The following is a 16,802-nucleotide window of genomic DNA, read 5'->3' as shown; positions in this document are numbered from 1 at the left end:
TTGCAGTTCACACAGTGGTTTGAAAGTGCGAAATCAGGCGAATTTGCATTACAAATGCAAACTGCATGAATTTTTCCCACATCCCTAATTACCGCAAGGTGTGGTAATGGACAGTAACTTATTTTTCAGTTCAGAAGTTTTACCCACTGATCCTGAATGCCTTACTTAAATAACTTAAGCTTCCTTAAGTTACCCCCTTTAAGCACCCTGCCATGCTCTCAGTCATTGTAGGTAACATAAGAACATAAGAAGAGCCATGCTAGATCAGACCAAGGGTCCATCTATTCTAGCATTCTGTTCACACATTGGCAAACCAGCTGTCAACCAGGAAACCACAAGCGGGTCATGAGTGCAACAGCAGCCTTCCACCCATGTTCCCCAGCAACCGATGTAGGCATATCGCCTCTGGTACTGGAGGTAGCATAAAGCCCTCAAGCCTAGTAGCCACTGATAGACTTCTCTAGGAATTTGCCTAACCTCCTTTTGAAGCCATCCAAACTGGTGGCCATCACTACATCTTGAGGTAGTGAATTCCGTAGTTTAACTATGTGCTGTGTGAAGATGTCCTTCCTTTTATCTGACCTGAATCTCCCACAAATCAGCTTCATGGGATGACTTCGGGTTCTAGTACTGTGAGAGGGAGGAAAAAGTCTCCCTATCCACATTCTCCACATTATGCACAATTCTGTAGACCTCTATCCACTTACCCTCCTTTTTTCCAGGCTAAACAATCGGAGCTGTTGTAACCTTCTCTCATAGGGGAGATGCTCCAGCCCCATGATCATTTCAGTTGCCGCTTTCTGCACTTTTTCCAGCTCTACACTATCCTTTTTTAGGTGTGGTGACTGGAACTATACACAGTATTCCAAGTGTGGTCGCACCCTAGATTTATATAAGGCCAGTGTGATATTGTCAGTTTTACTCTCAATTCTTTCTCTAATTCTGCCCAACACGGAGTTAGTAGTAGGCAAAAGGGGATTCCACCTCTCTGATCACTGTGACCAAGAGCAGGATGATATAGCGATCTTGGAAAAAGCAATCAGGGAACTCTTGGGTGGGTCAGAGTGCACTACCACTCAAAGTGCACTACCACCCAGTTCTTGGGTAGTAGCGCACTTTGGAGAACGACCACTTTTATAGGTTACCAGCTATTGCTGATTTTTCCTTTTGTAACCAGGTGTTTTCCCATCCTAAGAAGAAGACGAATGGAAATGTTGCAAATCGTTTTGAATAATTATTTGGTGGGGTCTGTCAGTAATCCAGGCGGGCAGTAGACCGGCCGCCCCCACCCTGGCTACAGCCCTGTGTCGAAGCCACATAAATCACAAATGTAGAACCTCAGGCCCAGGGGCCAATTCCAGCCCTCTGAGGGTTACACTTTGGCCCTCTGTGATTTCCCAGAAGGCCACATCCCTTTTCTCCAGCCCCACCCCCTTTCCCCCAACCACTGATCATTTCTTGGCACTTGTGGAGTTTTCCCTCATTCCCAAAGGCTGAACTGCCTCTCCTAAGGCTTGGTTAATGACAGTAAAAGCTTTAGGCTAAGTTATTCTGGTATTTTTTATTATTTATTTATTATTACATTTATATCCCGCCTTTTTTTCCTTCAAGGAACTCAAGGTGGCGTACATAATCCTCCTCCTCTCCATTTTATCCTCACAACAACCACCCTGTGAGGTAGGTTGGGCTGAGAGTTTGTGACTGGCCCAAAGTCACCCAGTGAGCTTCCATGGCTGAGTGGGGACTAGAACCCAGATCTCCCGACTCCCAGTCCAGCACTCTAGCCACTACACCAGCCCTACCTACCACTGGAATGTGGCCCCCAAGAATTTCTCCAGAATTGCATTCAGCCCTCGGACTGACAGAGGTCCCACACTGCTGGCATGGATGTACACTTTCCTGCTCCCTCTGTGCTTACGGGTCAAAGCCCCATCTTGAGTTGGCAAAGATTGGACCCCAGGGGTTGGATTTTGTGTGTGTTGTGGTTGGGCAGAGTGGCACTACCGCATTTCACATTCCACCCCAATCTTTGCACACTCTTCATCAGTCAGTGCAGTGTAGCCACTGGAACATGACAGCATGTGTTCCTGTCAAAGAAGCTGTTTCGGGTCTCTGAGGATCTGTCTTGAAGCTGTTCTTGCTGCTTTTGCAGGGAGAGGATATGGAAACAATCTGTAAGATGTGAATATAATGGCACTGCCCTAGCTCAAACTTGTGTACTGGCCTCTGCAAGCAACATCTGCAGGCCATGATGTCAGGCCTGGCTCCTGACAACTGCAAGAGGGCTTATCGCTTAAGAGGAGGATGTTGCAGAAATCCCCCATGGTGCTTCTGACGTTGGAGGCTGAGGTTCTTGTCTTTTCCAGCTGTGCTGGTCATGGCCTGAAGCTTTCATGCCTTTGAGATGAGAGGACAATAACTGTAAGAAAGTAGCTAGCCTCGAGATTTCCAGCTGGGGAGATGAAAACTTTCCCTCTTGGAATGCCCTTTGCCAATCTGGGAATCACACACACAGGCACACACTTGTAAGCCATTTAGTACTTTCTATGCTTCCTTGGCTGTAAGAAAGACTGGAAGTTCTATCAGTGCCACAGTGTGAATAGCTGGAGAAACAGCCTCCCGGCTTTGAAAGCTAAGACACCTTGCTTCTGTTTTTGACACTGTGGGGTTTTCTGTCCCTAGCCCAGTTCTTTAAAGGCTTTTTCAGTACCTTCTCCTGTCTCCACATTGCATTGGCTGACCATCCATCCTCCCTTGCTCTTATGTTATGGAAAATGTGTTTTCTTTGCCAGTCCCACTAAAGGCAGTCATGTCTGGTAGAGGCCCATGTTTTTGAGTTCTTTCACAGGTATGTACAGCTAATTCCAGAATAACAGGTTTGCCATTCAGGCCCGCTCCATGTATCACACATGTACACCTAACATGTTTTAAGCGCAGATGTAAAGTGTGAAGGCACCAGAGAGATGCTTGCAGTCACACATATCATACCTCATTGGGGAACTGTGATTGATTCTCTTGGGTACACATTCAAAGCAAACCAAGGGAATCACACTTGGGTGAAGTCTGAAAGCAGTCATGTAGAGCAGGGCTGCACAGCCTCTTTCAGCCCAAGGAAACCCTGGGGAGCTAGATTTGACCCCAAGAGGGCTGAATTTGGCCATTGCGCCCATGGTTCTGCACTGCAGAGGGTAGGAGTGGACAAATAATTCAATTCCTGGTCTGTGTCAGTTTTGTATAAATTCAGTCTTAAGTCTGTTCCATCCTGCATCAGGGTGTCAATTAAAAAACAACGGACACACAAAAATGCATATATGCTTTTGTATGCAATTTACCATATTTATGCATTTTTGTATACATCTTTCTGCAATATGTGCATTTTTGTATGCCACGTCCCCCAAGATATGCACTCCTCTAGGCAACATTTGAGCTGAGAACTGCATTGCAAAGTTCAGAGAAGTGCACAATCTGAAGGATAACTGTTTTCCAATCCACATATTCACCCAGGAAATGCAAATCAGGTTGGTTCAATGAAAAATGCAGTCCAAACCAAATTCTCCCCCATTCCTAGTAGAGGGCTTTGGAATTTATTATGTAACTGTTTGGACTGAACCTGAGTAAAAACACACTGACCTTCACCATCACCCCACCCCTTTTCTGGGACTAATTTACGTTCTGCCTGGAGAACTGGGAACCCCCAGCTCTATCTTCCTGTGGTGAGCTACCACTGTTTTGAGTAGGAACATCTCCCTAGCCAGGGAAGTGTTCCCAGCCCCAGGTACTGGATTAGCGCCACCCACCAAAGCTGGTCCTTGGTTCAATAGGACTATAAAAGCTTCCTGTTCAGGCTGGGAGAGTTTTGCCTGGGCAATGATAGTTTTTCCTAGTTCTTGCTTGTTCATTTGCATGACCTCTCAGTTCAACTCCCTTGGCTCCAATTCCTGGCTTGGTGCTGCCGGCTCTGACCTCTGGCACAACCCTTGTCCTTGCCCCCGCCCCCCTTGACACCTGTCTATGGCTCAGCTCCAACACCTTCTCAACACAGAGTTGGCTTTGTCCATTTTTTTTTTCAGTTGGCTTTTTCCATTAGCATTTTGAACTAGTCTTGTAAGTGGTTCAGCTTAATCAGGGCTCAGCGTTACATTACATAGCCTGAATCTAGTTCTTCTGTTTTCTGGAAAGGGGGTGGGGATCATATTTTTGGGACTGAGGAGGGGTCCCTCTTCCCTGTCCTGCTGAACTGGCCAAATGTAAAGTTTCATCTTCTTAGTGCCTGGAGTTCTTCATATTGAGCAAAAATTACCTGGTTGACTGTTCAATTCCTATCTAGAATTTGGGCCTGGTTTGGCTAACTGTAATTCTTCTATACAGAAACACCATTCATTCATTCATTCATTCATTCATTCATTCATTCATTCATTCAAAGTACTTGTATACTGCTTGATATCCTAAGATCTCTAAGCAGTTTGCATAGAAAAAGCAAAATATAACACAAAAGCCAATATAAAAACAGTACAAAATAATAAATACATTAAAACATTACACAAACAGTAAAACAGAGCAATGCAATTACTAGTCCGGAAATGCTTAAGTAAATAGATACATCTTCTAGAGCTCGACTGTGGCTGGTGACAAGGGCAGGCATGGTTGGGCACCTGCCAAGGTCCTGCACCCCAGCAGGGGCCCACTAACAAGCTCCCCCTGGAGTTGCTCCTCCTCTTCACCATTGCAACCTGCTTATTCATCAGCCTCTTGCTCTGGTCAAGACAACAGCAGTGGTGAGAAGGAGGAGCAGTAAATGTTACTTCCTCCCTGCTCAGGGGCTTTCCACCTGTCAAGGAAGCAAGTCCTAGCAATGATAAGAAAGAGAATGAGATGCAGGAGCAGCAGGTGAGAATGGCAGAGAGGATGTAGACTCACTGAGGGAGTGGCCCCATGGAGGGCATCTGTCCCAAGGGCCCTCAAAAACTGTGGTACAAGGCTGATGACACGCTGTTGGTCAGGGAACAACCAACAAGGCCTCCTCAGAAGATCTCAGGGGTCATTTTAATTGTTTTGGGCCTCGAATGTCAGAAACAAAACCTTGAACGTGGCTCAGTAGCTCATAGGCCGCCAGTGCAGTTCTTTTAATGCAGGAGTAATGTGTGTACAGCTAGGTTCTCCACTGAGCATCCTAGGTGCTGCATTCTGCACTAGTTGCAGCTTTCAAACCAGGTGCAAGGGCATCCCCCCATAGAATGCATTACAGTAGTCTAATCGTGAAATTACTAGTGCATGGATCACTGTGGCTAGGCTATCCCTATCCAGGAATGGGCATAGCTGGCGCACCAACTGGAGTGGGTAATGGGTGCCCCATGCCACTGAGGTCACCTGGGCCTCCAGTGAAAAGGATGGCTCCAGGAGCACCAAACTATGTATCTGCTCCTTCAGAGGGAGTGCAACCCCATCCAGAACAGGCAAACACCCCAATTCCTGAACCTGGGAACCAGCTTCTGTTTTATCAGGAAGGCTTCAGTCTTAGCAGGATTTGGCTGCAGTTTATTAGCCCTCATCCAACCCATAACTCCATCCAGGCACCAGTTCAGAACATTCATGGCCTCTCTTGATTCAGAAGTCACAGAGAAATAAAGCTGGGTGTCATCAGCATACTCGTCGTGACACCTTGCCCCAAATCTCCTAACTAATCTGTTGCGTGCATGTAGATCATTGCATAGAATCCTAAGAGTTGGAGGGAGTCTTGTAGGCTATCTAGTCTAACCCCTTGCTCAGTGCAGGACATCCAAACTAGAGCATCCCCAAGAAAGGGCTTAAAAACCTCCAGGGAGGGAGAGCTCACCGGCCCTTTATGGTTCCATTGTCAAACTGCTCTTACCTTCAAGACATTTCTCCCAACGTTCAACTGAAATCTACCCTCCTGTAACGTAAGCCCATTAGAACTAGTCCTGCCTTCTGTGGCAGCAGAGAGCAAGTCTTTGTCCTCTTCTATGTGACAGCCTTTCAGGTGCTGTCATGAGAGCCAGTGTGGCGTAGTGGTTAGAGTGTTGGACTGGGACTCGGGAGATCTGGGTTCTGGTCTCCACTCAGCCCTGAAGCTCACTGAGTGACTTTGAGCCAGTCACTGACTCAGCCTAATCTACCTCCCAGGGTTGTTGTGAGGATAAAACGGAGAGGAGGAGGACCTTGTAAGCCACTTTGGATTCCTTGCAAGAGGAAAAAAAGACAAGATATATAAATCAACATCCCCTTGCCCCTCAGTTTGCTCCTCTGCATGCTAAACATTCACAGTTCCTTCAAGCTCTCCTCAGGCAATGCTCCAACAGATATGCCAGCTGTTGCATGCACATACATGTTCTGGAAAACTCCCGTCATTCATAACTTCCCACTTTGTAGCACAGAATGGTTTTCACAGGCATCACATACATCACATTTTGGTGTTGCACAACATCCTGTTTTAGAAAAACAACTGGTGGAGAAAGAGGTCCATTGTGTGTCAAGCTGCCCTAAGTCACTGATGGGACTTTCAGGGATTGTATTTATCGGATTGTGATAATTAAACTGTCAAGGAAGTTGTGACCGATTTTATTTCAAAGTACACTCTTTTCTGACTCGCCTTCATTTGGGGGTATAGGAATATGTTACAGTCTGAGGGTACTTCTACTCCACAACATTACATCAGTCTTATACCCATTATGGCTTCCTCCAAAGAATCCTGGGAAATGTCGTTTGGTGATTATAAAAAGAAATCTCTGATAGAGATCCTTAACAGCAACCCCTCCCCCAAGTTCCCAGGATTCCCCAGGGAAAACCAGCAAGTACTGTACATATAGGGCCATAGGAAGCTGCCTTATATTGAATCAGACCATTCGTCCATCTAGGCCCGTGTTGTCAGCGCTGATTGGTGGTGGCTCTCCAGAGTTTCAGGCAGGTGTTTTTCCTGCTCTACCTGGAGATGCCAGGGATCGAACATGAGACCTTTTGCATGCAAAGCCTGCACTCTACCACTGAGCTACGCCCCCTCGCAGTGTACTGTGAAAGGGCATGGGGGAATTGCTGGGGGAAAGGGTTTGGCATGAGACTGTGTGTATCTTTGGTATTTTCGAAACACCATCCACCACGGACCACTGGGGGAGAAATGAGAAGAAACCTGTGGTTGAAAGGGGCTTCTAGCTGTAAGATGTGAAACTCTGAAATTCATAACAGTAGCAGTCTTAAGTATCCATGAATGTGCCAACATATTGAGGGGAGTGGCATGTGATTCATCGGGTAGATAGATGTAGGGATATACAAAAGTCACTTACCTTTCCGCAGATTATGTTGATGGTGGTGGGGGGAGGCGTTCTGTCCCTCCCCCCCGGAATCCTCCATGGCCGGCTGTGCTCCACGGCAGCTCCGCGGAGCAGCTGGCCAGGCCCAGGCCAGAGCCATCCGCAGCCGGATTTCCAGCCGTGGAGGGCTCTGGGTAAAAAAACACAAAAAAACACGTACGCAAATGGCGGTGGCTACGGCCGCTGCCATTTGCGTTCCTTATTTTTGGCTGTAAATATTTACGTAGACTAAGATGGCGAAAATAAGGGGAATGCAAATAGCGTAGTGGGCGCTATTTGTGTCCCTTTTTGATTTGTCGTTTTAGCCTACGTAAATATTTACATAGAGTAAGACGGCCAAAAATAAAGAATGCAAATGGTGGCGGCCGTAGCCACCGCCATTTGCGTACGCGTTTTTTTTTTTTTTTACCCAGCCATGATAGGCTACGTAAATCTTTACGTAGCCTATCACGTCTTGTCAAAAAAACCCAAACCCTGACAAGACTGCAAATGGTGGCGGCAGCAGCCGGTCAGAAGACCAGCCACCGCCGCTGCCGAACCTGCTGCCGGAGCTGCCGCTGCCCGGAACATCCGCCCCAGGTAAGTCTCATCCCGGGGGGGATCCGCGGGGGGGCAGGGAGGGTGTTAGGCCGTTCCGCCACAGATTTTGGGGGGCCGAATGCACTGGCATTCGGCCTCACCGAGATCCGTGGCGGAATTCTCTGCCATCCCTAGATAGATGTACTGTGGATAGGGATGTCAGAGAATTCCGCCACAAATCTCGGTGAAGCTGAATGCCAGTGCATTTGGCCCCTTGAAATCCATGGCAGAACGAAGCCCCCCCAATGAAAGGTGCTCAAAACGGAGCACTTACCTGCTGCTGTTCGCGCTGCTTTGCGAATGGCGGCCGCGTTTCCGGCCGCCATTCGCTTCCACATTATAGCCATGATAGGCTATGTAAATAATTACATAGCCTATCACGGCTAACTCAGGGACACCATTTGCATCCCTGCAGAGGCCGTGATAGGCTACATAAGTATTTACATAGCCTATCACAGCAAAAAACAAAACAAAACAGCGAATGCAAATGGTGGGGGCTACGGCGACTGCCATTTGCGTTCCCTTTTTTTTTGCCGTTTTAGCCTATGTAAATATTTACGTAGGCTATTACGACAAAAAAAAAAACAGGAACGCAAATGGTGGCCGCCATAGCTGCCGCCATTTGCGTTCGCTGTTTTTTTTTTCCGTGATAGGCTACGTAAATATTTATGTAGCCTATCACGGCCAAATGTTGTTGTTGTTCAGTCGTGTCCGACTCTTCGTGACCCCATGGACCATAGCACGCCAGGCCTTCCTGTCCTGCGCTCTCTCCCGGAGCGTGCTCAAGTTCATATTCGTTGCATCGGTGATGCTATCTAGCCATCTCATCCTCTGCCGTCCCCTTCTCCTTTTGCCTTCAGTCTTTCCCAGCATCAGGGTCTTTTCCAGAGAGTTTTCTCTTCGCATTAGGTGGCCAAAATATTTGAGCTTCAGCTTCAGTATCTGTCCTTCCAATGAGCACTCAGGGTTGATTTCCTTTAGGATTGATTGATTTGACCTCCTTGCAGTCCAGGGGACTCGTAAGAGTCTTCTCCAGCACCAGAGTTCGAAAGCATCAATTCTTCGGTGCTCAGACTTCCTTATAGTCCAGCTCTCACAGCCATACATTACTACTGGGAAAACAATAGCTTTGACTAGACGGACCTTTGTCGGCAAGGTGATGTCTCTGCTTCTTACTATGCTGTCTAGGTTTGCCATAGCTTTCCTCCCAAGGAGCAAGCATCTTTTAATTTCATGGCTACAGTCACCGTCTGCGGTGATCTTGGAGCCCAAGAAAGTAAAATCTGTCACTGCTTCCATTTCTTCCCCTTCTATATGCCAGGAAGTGATGGGGCCAGATGCCATGATCTTAGTTTTTTTAATGTTGAGTTTCAAACCAGCTTTTGCACTCTCCTCTTTCACCCTCAACAAGAGGCTCTTTAGATCCTCTTCGCTTTCTGCCATTAGGGTGGTGTCATCTGCATATCGGAGGTTGTTGATAATTCTCCCAGCAATCTTAATTCCGACCTCTGATTCATCCAACCCGGCATTTCTCATGATGTACTCTGTATATAAGTTAAATAAGCAGGGTGACAATATGCAGCCTTGTCGTACTCCTTTCCCAATTTTGAACCACTCGGTTGTTCCATGTCTGGTTCTTACTGTTGCTTCTTGACCCTCGTACAGATTTCTCAGGAGACAGGTAAGGTGGTCTGGTACTCCCATCACTTTAAGAATTTGCCACAGTTTGTTGTGATTCACACAATCAAAGGCTTTAGCATAGTCAATGAAGCAGAAATAGACATTTTTCTGGAATTCTCTTGCTTTCTCCATGAATCACAGCCAAATACAGGGATGCAAATGGCGCCAGCTATGGCAGCCGCCATTTGCGTCCCTGCAGGCTGCCCAGCAGCCAGATGTCTGGCTGCAGGCGGCCCTGGCCGGCAGCTCCGCAGAATCTCTGCAGAGTGGAGTCAGCCGGAAAGAATTTCGGGAGGAGGGACGGAGCGCCTCCCCCCCACCGTGAATGTCACCCTTCAAAAAGGTAAGTGACTTTTGTACATCCCTAACTGTGGAAAATTGAATTTACCACATGAACCTACCGAACTTCTAAGATGGGTTTCAGAGGCCCTGTTCCTTGGCCCTTTGCTAGTTTAAATTGGCAGGTCTTGGGAGCAGGGCCTTTTCAGTAATGGCTCCATGGTGGTGGAATTCCCATCCGACAAGCCCCCTCTTTTTGCCTTCTTCAGACACGCTATGAAGATATCTTTGTTCCACAAGGCTTATTGTCTTATTGTCTTTAGCTGACTCCTGGATCCTGTTTAAGACTTTTCTTCTGATGTACTCCCTGATGTATCTTTTATAGTGCAATCCTACATGTTGCATTCCATCAGGCTGAAGCAGAGGGTGAAAGGAAGTAGGGCTATTCCATCAGCTCTGGTGAAAGGCCAGCTCCACCGGGCTCCTCCTCTGTCTGAACTGTTTCCATTCTATTTTATTATTATAAGATCTACTGTTTAACTTTAAGAATTGGGGCCTGAATTTGCTTTTTCCCTCTTCCCTCCCCTTCACTATTTCCTTCTGTGTCATATCTTTTAGATTGTAAGCCTGCTGGTGGAGACTGTCATGTTTTGTTTTGTTTTTAATTGAGCTGTAAGCTGGTCTGGGAGCCTTTTTGGCTGAAAATCAGAACAAAAATGCTATAAATCAATCAATCAATCAATCAATCAATCAATCAGTCAATCATCAATCCACTCAGAAATAGGTCCCATTAAATTCAGTGGGGCTACCTCTCAGATAAGTGTGTATAGCAGCCTTCCCCAGTCTGGTGCCCTCCTTGTTCTTTTGGAATACAACTCCCAGCATTCTTCGTCACTTGCCATGATGGTTGGGACTGATGGGAATTGAAGCCCATGCAACTGGAGGGCACTAGGTTGGGGAAGGGGGCATATAGGATTGCAGCATTAATTGTTCTTTACTACTGTTTTTATCTCGCACACCGTAAACTGCCATGGCAAAGTTTATCTCGGAAAGTGGGTTGTAGATGCATAACATAGATAAATACAGTGGTGGTTGCTTTGAAAGTCTGTGTTCTTCACCAAAACCAACTCAAAAGAAGCTGATCTTTTGTGACCGCCTTGGATGCAGACACCAAACTCCCTGTGTAACTTTTTTTGCCTTGAGACTAAGGAGCATTCTTTTGTTCCTGGCAGGATTTGTGTGGTGCCACCACCTGTGACACCTTGGGAATGGCGGATGTTGGCACCATGTGTGACCCCAAACGCAGCTGCTCAGTCATCGAGGACGATGGTCTTCCTTCCGCTTTCACCACGGCTCATGAGCTAGGTAAGGAATGGCTTTGACAAAGAGAGAGAATTGCCCTGATAGTACTTTCAATGTCCCTGTCTCTGTCCATTTCCTTTAGTGTCAATTTCAGTGTCCTTTTCCACATTCAGTGTTGATTTCAATTTATTTACTTCTTTTCCATATAGTGTAATTAAGCTGGTTGACATAAAACTGATAAGAATAATGATAATACTGCAAAAAGCAGCAGCAGAAACAGTTAACATACAGTATCACAGATATGTGCAATAAACAATTCATATTAATAAGGCAATAATACATATGTAGGAAGATACTGAATAACAATTCATTTAACAATGTATAAAAATAAAATTAAACCTAAAAACAATCAAGAAAGCCAGTAAAGCAATAATATCATCCAACAGGCCAAGAAATACCCAATTAAGATAAGTTACAGTAAGATCCAATGACTCATTAACATATTTGTAAGGCTGGGCAATGCATAATTAACAGCCGATGTGGTTAGAGGCTGTACCTTTTTTCTGTCAAGAGCCACATTGCTTGTGCCTAATCTGCTGGGGCATAGGGATGTGTGAGAATTTAATTTTTGCTCACAAAACATGCCAGTATGCCCTGTTCAATCCCCGAATGTGAGCATGAGCAGATGTCTGTTGAAAATATTTGCAAATCATCGAACATGCGCTTGCGTTCATCTCATTCCCAATTCGAAGTCTGATATACGCAAATTTCCATAGTAGACTAAATCATCCCCACTTCAGTCTATGGAGGAAATTTGTACAAATTAGGAAATTTGTGCAAATTTCAGCAGTTTTGCATAAATTTCAGGAGACTTGCTCAGATCTCCTGTTATGCATATCTCCCATTCGCACAAAGTGAGCAGCGATCTCAAATGCGAATGAGAATTGAACATGACATGAGTGTCAAGATGATGTTTGGAGAATTCTAGCAATCTTGAAGATCATTCATTCACCTATTCCTAGTTGGGGGTCACATTTTCTCAACGAGCAGGGCTGAAGCCAGTGATGGACAGAGCAAAAGCCAAAAGTGGGTAGGGCACCCTTCCTCTCTCTCTTTTTTTCCTGCCACCGCTTTTCTCTCTTTTTCCCCCTCCCACCCCTTTACTCTCTTTTTTTCTTGCCACCCCTTTTCTCTCTTTTTTTCCTGCCATTGCCCCTTCCTCTCTTCTTTCCTGCCACCCCTTTCTCTCTCTTTCCTGCCACTGCCCTTTTCTCTCTCTTTTCCCCATCACTGCCCCTTTCTCTCTTTTTCCCTCCCACCCCCTTTTCTTTCTTTTTTCTTGCCACCCCTTTTCTCTCTTTTTTTCCCGCCACTGCCCCTTTCTCTTTTTCCTGCCACTGCCCCTTTCTCTCTCTTTTCCTTCCACCCCTTTCTCTCTTTTTCCTGCCACTGCCCTTTTCTCTTTTTTTCCCTGCCACCCCCTTTCTCTCTTTTTTCCTGCCACTCCTTCTCTCTTTTTTTCCTGACATTGCCCTTTTCTCTCTCTTTTCCCCATCACTGCCCCTTTCTCTCTTTTTCCCTCCCACCCCCTTTTCTTTCTTTTTTCTTGCCACCCCTTTTCTCTCTTTTTTTCCTGCCACTGCCCCTTTCTCTCTATTTCCCGCCACTGCCCCTTTCTCTCTTTTTTCCTGCCACCCCTTTCTCTCTTTTTCCTTGCCACCCCTTTTCTCTCTTTTTTTCCTGCCACCCCCTTTCTCTCTCTTTCCTGCCACTGCCCTTTTCTCTCTTTTTTCCCTGCCACCTCCTTTCTCTCTTTTTTCTTGCCACCCCTTTTCTCTCTTTTTTTCCCGCCACTGCCCCTTTCTCTTTTTCCTGCCACTGCCCCTTTCTCTCTCTTTTCCTGCCACCCCTTTCTCTCTTTTTCCTGCCACTGCCCTTTTCTCTTTTTTCCCTGCCACCCCTTTCTCTCTTTTTTCCTGCCACTCCTTCTCTCTTTTTTTCCTGACATTGCCCTTTTCTCTCTCTTTCCCCCCTGTCACTGCCCCTTTCTCTCTTTTTCCCTCCCACCCCCTTTTCTCTTTTTTCTTGCCACCCCTTTTCTCTCTTTTTTTCCTGCCACTGCCCCTTTCTCTCTTTTACCCTGCCACCCCCTTTCTCTCTTTTTTCCTGCCACTCCTTTTCTCTTTTTTCCTGATACTATCCTTTTCTCTCTCTTTTCCCCGTCACTGCTCTTTTCTCTCTCTTTTTTCCTGCCACCCCTTTTCCCCCCTCCCTCTTCCTCCCTATCCAGTGAGCTGGCTGGAAAGGGACAGATCACTTTTTCCAGAGGGCTTTTGAAATTAGGCCAAAGATGACAGATTGCCCATCACCGACACAGGGCAAGACATAAGAAGGTGCTTCGTAGTAGGTCAGACTATTTGTCTGACTAGCCCAGTATTGTCTACTCTGACTGGCAGCAACTCTCCTGGGGTCTCATGCAGAGAGAGGTTCTTCCCATATGCTTTTACCTGATCCTTTAAAAACAACACTAGCCCTGGAGATGCTGGGAACTGAACCTGGCACCTTCTGCACACAGGGCAGATGTTCTACTACTGACCTGTGGCCTCTCCTGGAGGTTGACCCTGATACCTTCCACATCTGTGGTTCTCCAGCTCTGTGAACCAATTATATACATGGCCCTCCAGACCTTTCATTCTGTGGCCCCATCTGTATGGTTACCCAAATGTAGGTAAAAGAGAGAGGAAGGGTGGCATAGGGGCTCTGCGCATGTGGGTCCCCAGCACATTGCTCAGTTCAAGTCTCCGTAGGGTTCCAATCCAGCACTGGTGCAGCATCAAATCACTTGCTGCCTGTGCTTTGCCTCTGTCTGGTTCTGCACGTTCTCCTTCAAATGTTCGCCAGACCATATCTTGGCAAGAGACCTCAATCCGTCATCCTGTGGCTTAGGAAGTGGCCATTTAAACCAAAGCCACAGCAGAGAGGCAGGGCCAGTGCCTGCGGTTGCCACTTGGGGAGCGGATTTCACCCAGCAGGGCAGGGACTGGATCCATTTTTTTTTTTTTTAGCAAGGAAAGTTTCTTGATCCATAATTAGGAGGGAGATGAGGCTGAGGTTTAAAATAACCCCGAATGCTTCATTCAGGAAGTTTAGATAACAGCAACACTTCCAGAATAGCTTCCTGGGGAAACTCCACTGTGTGTGTGTGTGTGTGTGTGTGTGTGTGTGTGAGAGAGAGAGAGAGAGAGATAGAGAGACTGCAACTCTATTCCCAGAGCTATAGGGAGGTTTCACTGGAACTGTTAGAAAACAGCTGTTAGGAAGACAAGCGAGACCAAGCTAGATGTGTCTGTTCTGGCTCTGCAGTTGATTCAGTTCCCAAGCTTTAGAAATCCTGGACTAACATGTCATGGCCAGGACCCATTAGACACACACCTAGATCCGGAGAAGCCTAGCACTGGATTGTCCAAGGACTTACAGCCAAATTGCTCAGCTCTTATATGGATAACAGGAGGAGGCTCAGTTTTTTTTTGTCATTAGTGCTGCAATCCATTCTGCATTCACACATCTGATTTGGAATCTGCTGCACAGCCGGAAATGGGATCGCCGGTAATCAGATTTTCCTGGTTAGGGTGGGCGGCTCATGGCACATGCATTTGCCACTCATTTCGACTGTACCATTCAGTGGCAGTGAGTCACCTGCACAAATGAGCTGACCCAGATCAAATGCTGAAGACAGAACTTCCACTCGACTGCAATGCTTTGCAAGGGAATGGATTCATGCAATCGGCTGTTGTGATTGTAGTGATTTCGAGCTTAAAATTGGCCATTTTACATTTTTTAAAACCTTTAAATGTGGTCTGGTTGATAGAAAGTGAAAGTTTGTTCAAATGGTACTCCCCCTCCCACCCCAAAGGCTTAATGCTGTATCAGAAAACAGGAGGAGGGGGAGACAGGGAGTTTTGAACTTCAATGCCCATCATCCCAAACCAGCATGGCCAGTGGCCAGGAATCCTGGGAATTGTAGTCCAAAACATCTGGAGGGCACCACGTTGGAGAAGGCTGTTACAGAGTAACACAACCAAAAGAGACCAATACTTCCAAATAAAATGCAAATTCCAAGGGTATGCCAAACTCATTGGCAAGAGATGCTTCACACAGCATGTAATTAATTGGAGGATTTTGCTGCCACCAGATGTGGTGATGGCAAATACTGTAGGTGGCTTTAAAGGGGTATTAAGCAATTCATGATGGAAAAGTCTTATCAATGGCTATGTGCAACCACCAGGAGCCAATCTACACCAGTGTTTCCCTCCAGTATGATAATGTCTGGCTCATATGCACGGCACATCCCCCCCTGCCCCCAATTCCATTGCTCTTTTGCTGTTTCTCTTCCAATATTCCATTTTTTCTCAAACCATTTCATGATGTTTTTTCCAGTGCTTCCAATTTTCAAGCACTACAAAGACAGGTGTTTTGCAATCTAGTGGTATCATATCCCTTACCAATGGGACAGGCTTATTATGCAATAGATCCTCTTTTGCAATATTCCTCCCCCTTCCCATACTCCCATGGTAGATTCTAAACTTTTTCTCCTCCTCCTCCTTTTGTTGCCTGATCTTTCCTCCCCCTCTTCCTCTCCCCTCTTGTTCCCTGCTCTTTCCTTCACCTCCCCTCCCCACTCTTGTTCTCTGGTCTTTCCTTCTCCCCCCCCCCTCGTTGTCTTATTTCTTGTTCTTCCTCACACTGATTTTCATGGGTTTTCTGGCAGGTTCAGATACAGGATCCCACTGAGTATCTGTTACTGTGAAACAGGAGTGGAAGGGTGCTGTTGACCCCCATGTCCTGCTTGTGGGTTGCACGGAGGTATCAGGTTGGTCACTGTGGGAAACAAGATACTGGACTAGAATGGGCCTTTGGTCTGTTTCAGCAGGGCTGTTCTTGTGTTATTGTTATGTTTTAACAATGCTTCCTGGCAGTGCAGGTGCCTGCAGGAGTATTCAGACCTTCACATTAAAACTCAGATGCTGCCTGGTTTTAATGTTAATGTTTTGGCGGATGTAAAATTTAGTGAAATTTATTTTAGGCCTAATTTCTAACAGGCAGCTATTCAGCTGTTCCCAATGTATCTGCCGTCTGCTTTCAGATGTTCAGAAGGAGCCCAAATATAGGGGAAATGGGGGGTTGGGTAGGGCCTTGTTCCCAGAGTGGCCAGAGTATTTGAATAAGGAAATAAATGTTCTTCCCCACCCCCTTCTCCATTGGTTCTCAGGTTTCCTTCTCATGTCTTTTGCAAGGACGAGTGTCCGTGCACAAAGCAGATGGTGTGAATCTTGGCCAGCGAGCTGCTGGCTCGCAAGCTCTCGCTGGCAGGAATTGACCTGCATCTGTTGTAACTTTTTCTGCCTTTGGGGGCAATCTGATTAGAACATGAGAAGGAAGAAAACTGCCGAGCCAGGAAGGGGATCCAAAGAGGCAACAATTGTACTGCAGGCGTTTCCAGAGTCGGTAATCCCATAAGTGATAGAGGTGTCTTCTGTGGAATATATATATATATATATATATATATATATATATATATATATATAATGCAAGCAGGTTGTAAAAGACTCTGTGCTGCCATGCTTCATGGAGGACAGCCAC

General features: G+C 46.3%; 1 protein-coding gene across 1 annotated transcript in view; it reads left to right on the top strand.

Moving 5' to 3' along the window:
• The window catches only part of ADAMTS15 (ADAM metallopeptidase with thrombospondin type 1 motif 15), a 59,040-nt gene that overhangs the window by 21,345 nt on the left and 20,893 nt on the right, over positions 1-16,802 (top strand). The window contains exon 2 of the mRNA XM_084803644.1: positions 11,093-11,225. Within this exon, the coding sequence (XP_084659770.1) occupies positions 11,093-11,225 (133 nt within the window). The remainder of the gene's footprint in view (positions 1-11,092; positions 11,226-16,802) is intronic.

Source organism: Heloderma suspectum, chromosome 6, assembly GCF_057233095.1.
Source record: "Heloderma suspectum isolate Gila_16-S chromosome 6, 16-S_ref, whole genome shotgun sequence".
NCBI classification, from domain to species: domain Eukaryota; kingdom Metazoa; phylum Chordata; class Lepidosauria; order Squamata; family Helodermatidae; genus Heloderma; species Heloderma suspectum.
The sequence above is the reverse complement of the archived record's forward strand: the minus strand, read 5'-3'. Positions and strand labels throughout refer to the sequence as shown.